Source organism: Nannospalax galili, unplaced genomic scaffold, assembly GCF_000622305.1.
Source record: "Nannospalax galili isolate Female #2095 unplaced genomic scaffold, S.galili_v1.0 scaffold32, whole genome shotgun sequence".
Lineage (NCBI taxonomy): Eukaryota > Metazoa > Chordata > Mammalia > Rodentia > Spalacidae > Nannospalax > Nannospalax galili.
The window spans coordinates 7168939-7179678 of NW_008335297.1; the positions used below are offsets into that span (position 1 = coordinate 7168939).

General features: G+C 45.8%; 1 protein-coding gene across 1 annotated transcript in view; it reads right to left on the reverse strand.

Annotated features, from left to right (window-relative positions):
- Positions 1 to 919: 919 nt before the first annotated feature.
- Positions 920 to 10740, reverse strand: part of Abat (4-aminobutyrate aminotransferase) — a 129867-nt gene continuing 120046 nt past the window's right edge. Inside the window, exons 14-16 of the mRNA XM_008829951.2 lie at positions 8852 to 8998; positions 7395 to 7506; positions 920 to 3945 (exon numbers count right to left, since the gene is read on the reverse strand). Of these exons, the coding sequence (XP_008828173.1) occupies positions 3824 to 3945; positions 7395 to 7506; positions 8852 to 8998 (381 nt within the window). The 3' untranslated portion in view covers positions 920 to 3823. The remainder of the gene's footprint in view (positions 3946 to 7394; positions 7507 to 8851; positions 8999 to 10740) is intronic.

Consider the following 10740-nt stretch of genomic DNA (forward strand, 5'->3'; position numbering starts at 1 on the left):
TTCCCATCTGCCTGATCCCAGGTGTCACATAACTGTTTTTCTCTTGAAGCAGTTCTTGTGGATGGAAGGGAGGTTCAGAGACTCACAGAACTCACACAAAACTTACAGGTGTCAGAAGCTTATGAAACTGTTGTGTTTGAATGTGAAATGTCCCCCATAGGCTCATGTGTTTGATTCCTAGCTAATGGATTTTTTTTTTTTTGTCTTTTTGAGACAGGGTCTCCCTGTAGCCCCTGCCGTCCTGGAACTCACTGTGTAGACCAGGCTGGCCTTGAACTCACAGAGATCCATCTGCCTCTGCCTCCCAAGTGCTGGGACTACAGGCGTGCACCACCATGCCTGGCTTCATGAAGATGTTTTTTACAGGGTCATTAGGGGCAGGCCTTGAGGATTTCCAGCTTGGCCTTGTCTGTTCTCTGCTCCTGACTGCAGAAGCAATGCGATGAGCTGTCTGATGCTCCCGCCACTATGACTTCACGATGACAGACTGTATGCTTTCTAAAACTGCAAGCTGAGGTAAACCCTTTCTCCCTTAAGTTGCTTCTTGTCAGATACTGAGTCACAGCAAGGAGAAAAGTAATGAATACAGAAAATGACAAGACCCATGGGGCCTGACTGGGGTTCTATGAGCAACTGATGGTGGAGGAGAGAACTCAGTGGAGCTGCCTACAAGTTGCACAGGGACTCAGCAATGCCCCTTTCCTTAGCTGTCATCCACCCTGGGGTGGGCTTTTGTATAGCAAAGCTGTCTTGAGTTAACCATGCTGCTCTGAGTAACCCCAGTAAATGCACTGTTTCACTAAGCCAGAGTTGGACAGAATAGTTTCTTCAGTCTGTTATTGTCCCATCAGGGTGAACAGGTGTTTCTGTGCATCCCCCAGGAAAATAGAACCCCCGAAAAAGCCCACATGCACTCTGATGTTTCTATTATAAACATTGTCTTTTAATTTAAGAATACTGATTAACACAGGAAACATTTAATTCATGGAGTTGTGTACATGGTCACCAGTTACATCGTGACGTGTGTTAGTTTCCTTGTCACTTATGGGCACTGTCGACAGATTACTGTAAACAAGATCACTTTGTATGTGTGAGTCTGCAATGCTCCCTAGCTGTGTTTTCTACTCTGAGCTGATGATATAGATAAATGGTAGATAGATAGTTCTAGATCTATAGGTACATTAATGTGCACAATTTTGCATGATTACTGAGCATCCATAAAAATTATAAAAAACCATCCATTTATAATAAAGGGAGGATGCGCTAAGACTTGCTAGTACTGGGCCTTATTTCCTGTAGAACTGATGAAGTTTTCTGGAGACTTCACTAAACTATTACACTAATGCGTGATGGGTGCATGGCCAGACCTTTGGCCACAGAGGGTTTGTGAGCCCTGCCCTAGGCAGCAGCCTTTTCATGGGCTCCCCAGGTTTTCACCAACCTCTTCCAAGTTTCTACAATCTTGAGTTCTGTGGAAAATCTTTCTCCAACTAACTCCCACACCCAAAGACAGAATGTCTCAGGAACACACTGTGCCCTGAATCAAGAACTTGTTGGTAAATGGCTTAAAGTTTTGATTTTCAAATGAGAAGAAATTTCTCCAGTAAGGAATGAATAACACATCTGGAAATGACTTTCCAAACACACTGATTTTTTTTTTTCCTGTCTGTGCCCTATGGGGAGAAAACAAAATACCAGAACCACTCCCTCCTCTGAAGAAAGCCAAGTTTCTGCTTGTGCCCAGACTTCAAACTCTGGACTCCTGGGACCTTTTTGGATATCTGTATGTAACACTAAGGTTCCCAGGAGGAAACATGCTTAAGTCAATAGATGATTATGGTTTGGTCTGCACTTTCCTTGCTTGTCAAATAAGACTTTGAACTGTGGGATATTCTGTGTGGAGTCTTGGTCCTCAGGGAAAGTTTGAGAGCACAAGCCACTGTGCCTGTACACATGCTGTTCACCTCCTGCGACACTGTTCCTTGCCTTGTCTGCATGGCAAGGTTCTGTTCTTTCAGGACTCTGCTCACACATCTCTTTGGCCTCGAACACTCTTCAGACTTACTGACGTTCCTACACCTCTGCTACCGTGCACTTGCCACTCTGGTTCCCTCATAGGTTTACAAGTGTGTCGTTCCCAAGAAGATGGGAGTCCCTTGGGAGCAGACACTGTATATCTCATTTCAGGTTTGTATTCCTGCTGTTTAGCACAGGCCCAGGACAGCATGGGTATTTCATGAAAGTTTGATGAGGGAATAAATGGTTGATGTGGAAATAAACATATTTCTGAGTGAAATCTTGCAGGGAGGGAGGCAGACCCCCTCACGTAGATGGCAGCGTGAATGACCTTAAACATGGCTGTGAAAAGCAGCGGCTGAACCTCAGACTGCAGAGACACCAGGTGAACCCAGATCCGTGATCTGGCCATTTCCATTAAGCATGTCAGCGCCTTTCACTGCTCAATACAAATAGGTGGATGACCATGTCTGAGGAAGTGTGGAAGCTAGATCTTTGGATGATTCATTATTAAGAGAGCAAAGTACTGAATCAGAAACCCTGGCACCAGGAGGCAAAGCAGCTTCTGGCAGGAGAATATAAGCCAACCTCATGTGCATGTAACCGATAAGCACTCTGTAGGACAATCAAGGGGTCTTGTCAGGAACATCCGAGGCCAAGTCAGTTCCAAGAGTGTCTCTCCTCCAGCCGAGATGCTTGAGCCTGTGTAAGCATTGGCTGCCCGGTAAACCCCACACTCAGGAAAAGCTTGGGCTCTGGTGCCAAGTTTAAGGGCACCACCTTGAACCAGTAAGATGCTTTTTCACATTTGGTGCTCTGATACCTTTAATGAACAGCATGGCCCTTAAGAAGTCTAGCCCAGCAGTGGTCCTCTGGGATGGAACAAGGAAAGTGGATGAGAGAAAGACTGGAAAAGCTTCCCAAGACAAGAGTCACAAGTTAGAGGCCCCAGGACACAGGATGAAGGGGCTCTGCTGCCCAGCCCCTCGACTTAGGCAACATGAGTATGCGTCCGTCCCTTGGGTGCTCATCCTGCAGTTTCCTCCTCATGGGTCTAGGTTAGCGCTAAACTGGGAGGAAAGAGTTTAGGGGAGTGGAGCATGTTGACTAAGAACCATTGCTGATATCACCCAGAGATCCTCCAAGGTGAGAGGCAATTCAAGGACAGACTTCACAGGTTAGGGACATCACCCCAGGCATAGGGCTTAGTGGATCCCAGTCTTTAGGACACCAGAAGCTCCTCCCCCATTCCAAATTCAGTCCTTCTATCCCTTCCCAAGAGCCCTCTAGGCCCTTGCTGAGTCATGTGTGTGGTGTATAGAGCTCAGGACTTGGTAGGAAGTGGGGAGAAAGTTTGCTTGTATAGGGCGAGGGGAAGCCAGCACCTCTGACCCCAGGACCGGGTACTAGAGATGAACTGGGACTCAAGGGCTCTTTCCACCTGTCTCAGAGTAGGTGTAACTCCCTTGAGTGGTTTCTAAAGAAATTGTTGTGGTTAGTCAAGGGGGGAGTGGGGGACAGAAATGTAGCTCCATGGCCTTTCCTAGGACAGCGTCTAAGGCTCACATAGAACTTGTGGGCTTCAACAAATGGGCACCATTAGCTCTGCAGGGAAGACAACAAAACCCAGCTCCTCCCTGTCCCCTCCTTGCCAACCACTGAAAAATGTCCCCTCCCCACAAATGACCCTTAAGTTTATGCATCCGCCTCTGATAAACTTTTAAGTGAAAATATGAATTAGGCAAACTAATCAATTTGACAACTGTTGAGACCAGGGCTTTCTCTGAGTGTCGTGGAAATGGCTTCTTTACTTGAAGTTGGCTAGGATGTCACTGAAAATGTTGAGGAACAGGTGAGCATGGTGATCCCTGAAGACCAGTGTGGGACGGAAACGGATGGATTTGTCTCCACAGCCCCCCAACACCACACCTGGAAGAGGAGGCAGGAGGTGGGTTAGGAGTGTGTGCTCCTAAGGCCACATGCAGGAGAGCTGGAGAGGATGTGGCTGCCGTTCACCCTCCATCCCTCTCTCCACCGGGCCCCCCCATCTGACCTTCCCCCACTCCTCATCCCTCCTTCCTTCTTCTTTTTGCTCATCCATTCTTCTCTTCATACTTTCCCTTCTAACTGTTCTCCTCGTCCTGGTAGGTTGGATGTTAGTTTTGAGATAAAGTCTTTGTCTGCTGGAAACTCATGGTGTACTGTGGTAAAAAATTATGCAAACAAATAAATTATAAAAGTGCATGCAGAAGGGGCTGAGCTATCACCAAGGAGGAGTGGGCCCTACTTATTTATTATTTTTATTTTTATGTGAATGAGTGTGTTGTCTGCATGTATGTAAGTGCACCTGTGTCATGCAATGCCTGCAGAGGTCAGAAGAGAGTGCCAAGTTCCCTTGGAACTGGAGTTATGGACAGTTGTTAGCTGCCATGTGGATGCTGGGAATCAAACCTGGGTCTTCTGTAAGAGCAACCAGAGCTCTTAACTGCTGAGCCATTTCTCCAGCTCCATGAGACCCTATCTTTAAAAAAACAAGCCAGGCCTAGTGGCACAGGAGGCTTGGGCAAGAGGATCACAAATCCAAGGCTAGTCAGAGTTACAGAGTGAGTTCAAGGCCAATATGGGCAACTTAGTGAGATTCTTATCTCCAAATTTAAAAATAAAAGGGGTGGGGCTGGAGAGATGGCTCAGTGGTTAAGAGCACTGACTGCTCTTACAGAGAGGACCTGGGTTTGAGTCCTAGCACCCATATGGAGGCTAACAACCAGCTGTAACTCCAGTTCCAGAGGATCTTATGCCTTCTTCTGATCTCTGGGGGCACTTCATGACACAGGTGCACTTACACACATGCAGGCAATACATAAAATATAAAGTGTGTGTGTGTGTGTGTGTGTGTGTGTGTGTGTGTGTGTGTTGGCTCAACAGGTAAAGCACTTGTGCAAATTAAAGACCTGAGCTCAGTTCCCAGAACTCATGTAAAGGTAGGAGAGAAACGACTCGATGAAGTTGGCCTCTGACTGCCAACATGCACCATGCACACTCACAGGTACACGTATCACACACAATAACAAATTTTTTAAAAAAGTAAAAAATGGGGTGGTAGGCAGGCTGAGGTTGCGGCTAGCTCAGTGGTAGAATGCCTGCCTAGTCTAGCATGTGTGAGGCTCTACGTTGGATCCTCAAAGCAATAAATAAGTATTTTTAAAATTTATTTATTTATTTTTGTCTTTTTGAGACAGGGTATCCTTGTAGCCCCAGCTGTCCTGGAACTCACTATGTAGACCAGGCTGGCCTTGAACTCACAAAGATCTGCCTGCCTCTGCCTCCCAAGTGCTGGGATTAAAGGCATGTGCCACCATGCCCAGGTTAAAATTTAATTTTAATTTAAAAAATATTATTATTATTATTATTATTATTATTACTATTATTTTGGTCTTTTTGAGACAGGGTCTCCCTGTAGCCCCAGCTGTCCTGGAACTCACTACGTAGACCAGGCTGGCCTTGAACTCACAGAGATCCGCCTGCCTCTGCCTCCTGAATGCTGGGATTAAAGGCATGTGCCAACATGCCCGGCCCAAAAAATATTTTATTGCTTTTATTTCATATGTATGAGTGTTTTGCCTGCGTGTGTATAAGTGCACCTGGGTTGTGCAATGTCCGTGGAGGTCAGAAGGTGTCAGATCCTCTGGAACTGGAGTTACGGACTGTTGTTAGCCACCATGTGGGTGCTGGGAATTGAACCTGGGTCCTCTGTAAGAACAGTCAGTGCTCTTAAGAGCTGAGCCATCTTTCCAGTCCCTTATTTATTTTTTTAAAATTATTTTTGTTCTTTTTGAGACAGGGTCTCCCTGTAGCTCCAGCTGTCCTGGAACTCGCTATGTACTCACTATGTAGCCCAGGCTGGCTTCAAACTCACGGAGATCCATCTGTCTCTGCCTCCCCAGTTCTGGGATCAAAGGCATGTGCCACCCCGCCCAGCCAGTCCCTTATTTTTATTTTATGTGTATGTGATCAAAGGCGTGTGCCATCCCGCCCAGCCAGTCCCTTATTTTTATTTTATGTGTATGTGAGTGGATGTATGTATGTTGCCCAAGGAGGCAGAAGACTGGAGTTACAGGTGGTTATGGGCTGTCATGTGGGTTCTGGGAACCAATCCTGGGTCCTCTGCAAGAACCTCAAGTGCTCTTAACTGCTGAGACATCTCTTTCACCCCCAATAAATAAATATTAAAAAACAAAAACAAAGAGGGCTAATTGTCTCTGTCATCTGGGGCTGCTGTGGGGACTCTATAAGAAGGCACAAGCAAGGGCTGGGGGCAAGGCCCAGTGGTTGAGGACCTGCATGGTATGCACAAGGCTCTGGGTTCAGTCCCCAGTCCTAAAGCAGAAAAAACAAACAGAAATAAAAGAAGGTGTGAGAGAACAGTCTGACCGTGTTTTTGAGAGTAGGTACTCTGATCTTGCTTCAATGTCCTCCCATAGCTCTTTAGATAAAGTCTAGAGCTTTGCACAGGCATGGGCCAATGTGAGGTGGCCTGGCATCCACTCCCTAGCATCACTGCTTCTGTCTGTCTGTCAGTCTTCATCTCAGTCTTATTTTCAGTTCTTTACTTCTAGTGCCATTGTGCCTTAAGTAATTGCTTATGCCCTTCCCCCTGCCCAGCAGCTCTTCCCCACCTTGCCCACCTCTCCAGTTCCTGCTCATCCTTTAAGCTTTCAGGTACAAAGCCACTTCCTCAAGGAAGCCTCTGACACTCGGGACCTCTACCCTTTCCCCAGCTAGCCACTCTGTACATTTTCCTTGTTCCCAGAACTGAGGCAGCGATAGTTTGTCGTCCCCTTTCCTGGCACACCGTGGCTCTCTAAAGGAAGGACTCTGAAGGCCTTCACTGTGCCCGTCTTCACCATTAGTATAGCTCAGCTTCTCAGTGGATGCCTGCTGCAAGGCATGATTGAGAAAGAAATCTCATCGTGGGCTGGGGATATGGCTCAGTTGATAGAGTGCTTTCCTAGCATGCAGAAGCCCTGGGTTTGAGCCTCAGCACCACATAAACTAGGTGTAGTGTGTATGTCTGTAATCCCAACACTCAGGAAGTAGGGGCAGCAGGATCAGAAGTTCAATGAGTTACATGGCAAGTTCAAGGCGAGGTTTGGGTGCATGAGACCCTGCCTCAAAATGACAGAAAAAAGAAATGAAGAAAGAGAAAGAATCCCAGTAGTAATGTTTCTTCTTTAGAGAAAGAACATTTCTTCTTTGTTTAACCTGTGTACCTCCTGTTTTCCTTACCCCTGTATCTAGTGATACTTTGCACCCATGCCAGGTAGAGTTAGATGTTGATGAAACTGATGAAGGTCAGTGTCCATTCCTGGCCCTCTTACCTTTGTTTCTGGCAATTAAGATGAGTTTATTCCGTATGGATTCATCTGGAGTGTCGAAGGAGCAAAAGGTGCCTCGACCTCTCACTCTGCTGATGAACTGGGGATACCGGGCCTGCAATAGGAAGACAGCCTGGTGTCAAAGCTTGTTACCTGGGTATCAGCTGGTGCTGGGGTTACAGGTGTTTTACATGGTTGCTGGGGATCTGAACGCCAGTTCTCACCCTTTTGTGACAAACGTTTTACCTATGGGGCCATCCCCTCGACCCTCTTGTTTTTTAAAAATATTTTATTTTTATTTTATATGTGTGAGTGTATTGCCTGCATGTATGTAAGTACACCCATGTTGTGCAGTGCCCGAGGAGGTCAGAAAAGGGCATTGGATCCTCTGGAGTTATGAACAGTTCCTAGCTGCCATGTGTGTGCTGGGAATCAAACCTGGGTCCTATGCAAGAGCAGCCAGTGCTCTTAACCACTGAACCGTCTCTCCAACCCTGACCCCCAACCCTTTTGTTTGTGAGATAGAATCTTAGCATGACCCTTGCTGGCCTGGTACTACTTGCTATGTGGGCCAGACTGGATCTCCAACTTGCAGTGATCTTCCTGTCTGTGCCTCTTAAATACTGGGATTATAGGAGTGTACTACCATGCCTGACATGATCCTTATTTTCTCTATTAATGACTTATTGGAATGATAGTATTTTGGACATAATGGGTTAAGTATAACATATTATTAAAGTTAATTTTAACTATTCATATTTACTTTCATCTGGCCACTAGGATGTTTAAAATTACACTTGTGAGCCAGTCATGGTGCCACACACCTGAAATCCTAGCACCCGGGAGATGGAGGCAGGAAGATCAGGAATTCAAGGTCATCTTTAGCTATGTAGTGAGTTCAAGGCCAGCCTGGGCTACTTGAGACCTTGTCTCAAAATAATAAAGAATAAAGTTACAGATGTGGCTTGCAACAGACCCCACTGGGCAATACATTAGAGGGAATAATAATGTTTAGAAGGGCGCTTGTCACAAGGGAAGTCTTCTCAAAGGAGGGATGTTTGAATTTGATGTTAAAAGATAATGAATGAGGGGGCTGAAGAGATGGCTGATGGGTTAAATTGGTCTTCTTGCAGAAGACCCGGGTTCGAATCCCAGCACCCACATGGCAACTAACAACTGTCTGAAACTCCAGTTCCAGGGGACCCGACAGCTTCTTCTGTCCTCCATGGGCATTGCATGACACAGATGCACTTACCTACATGTAGGCAATATATACATACACATAAAATAAAAAAATAAAATATTAAGAAAGATAATGAATGAGGAATTAGAAATGGGGTTTCAACGGAAGACTAGGGCTCCCCATTCTTTGCTTGTGCCAAGGCCTGGGAATCTGGAAGCTGTGGGGCTGGCTGAGAATTGCTGGGCAGCAAGTATAGTGCCAGGGCTGAAGTGGGTACCTGGAGGTCCAGTAGCCCTGTGAGCAAGGTCTTCCCAGCATGAGCCACATTGTTGAGCAGGTCCTCCCGCTTGATGACGTTGATGACCTCAGCTAGCAGCAAGTTCTTGGCTGGGTCCCCTAGCCAGGTGTTGAAGATTCGGTAAGGCTGGAATGAGGTAGGGTGTCAGAAGGGTTCACACATTAGAACACTCCAACGGGATCCTCTTGCTCATAGGCACACCTTCTTCCTCTCTTTTTATGTATATATATGTGCATGTATAGGTATGTGTGTCCATGTGGGTTCACAGTGCACTTGTGTGTGTGTGTGTGTAGGCCAGAAATCAACCTCAGGTGTTTTCTCAGAAGCCGTCCACCTTGCATGTTGAGTCAGGGTCTCTTACTAAAACAGATTTGGCTAGGCTGGTTGGCCAGTGAGCCCCAGGGATCCGCCTATCTTCACCTCCCCAGTGCTGGGATTATAAGCATGTACTACCACACCTGGCTTTTTACATAGGTGTTGGGGCTCAATCTCAGGTTTTAATGCTTGAATGGCAAGCACTTTAGTGGCTGAGCCACCTCCCCAGCACCCTTTACTCTCTTGGAAAGGTGAGAAAGGAGAGAAACCAGTAACATCTCCCAAGGGCCAGAAGGAAAGCACTGATATTCTTGTTGAAGTCGTCTAATGACAACCCTACAGCTGCTACTATGCAGAGATACCTGCTTGTCACATACCCCAGGAAGTCCCTCAGGCCCAGAAAAATCAAAACGGTTGTTCCTTAACTAACATTGTGTGTCACTTGACAATGGAAATATTAGAATGTGTTCTGAGAGATGCAGTGTTAGGTGATTTTGTCATTGTGGGAACTCTGTGGTGTATGTGCACAGATTAAGATGGCACTACAGTGTCACTAGACAATATGATTTTGTGGGGCCACTGTGACACACATGGCCCATTGTTGACTGAAACCTTGCTATATGGTCCACAACTGTCCTGCAATTTTCATTTTATAAAACAGGAAGGTGAGGTTTGGAAAGGTTAAAGGATTTTGCTCATGGCAAATACGGCTCATTGGTGGTGGAACTGGAACAGGCCTGTTGGTATGCTGACCTTCAGAGGTCATCCTCCTCTCACATCCATGAATTATTCAAGGTGGCAATGTTGTCAATGCTCTTGTAGAAGACTGGCCATGTGACCAGATCTTAGGCAAGTGTCAGAAATAAAAGAACTTTGTGGGATTTGGAGGAAGGCTGTTAAAGAGAAGAGGCCATCTTTTCCCCCCTTTTTTCTACCATTGCGTAGAACTGAGGTATGATAGCTGGGATTCCAGAGGCCATTCTGGACCATGATGCAGCCTTGAGGATAAAAACTATATATCTGGGAATGATGGAGGAAAGAAGGATTCCAGACCCTTGATGACTATATGTATATGTGTATATACACATGTGAAAATCTATATAGTGTATATATATAGTGGTTAAGACCATGGGCTCTGGGTGTGAATTCTGGCTCTGTCACTAACAGGCTGAGTGACCTTGTAGAATGTGGTTTGAATGTGAAATATTCCCCATAGGCTCATGTGTTTGAATACTTGGTCCTCAGCTGGTAGCACTGTTTGGGAAGGTTGTAGAACCTTTAGAAGATGTAGCCTTGATGGAGGAAGTAAGTCACTGGGGCCTGGGTTTGAGGTTTTATAGCCTGACCCCACTTCCTATCCATGCTCTGCTTCCTGACTATAGATGCATGGTGACCAGCCACCTCTCCCTCCTGCCACCATTACTTCCCACTACAATGGACTGTATTCCTTTAAACTATAAGCCAAAACAAACCTTTCTCTCTTTCTGAAAAATTTTTTAAAAGTTTATTTATTTATTTTTATTTATTTATTTATTTATTTATTTATTTATTTA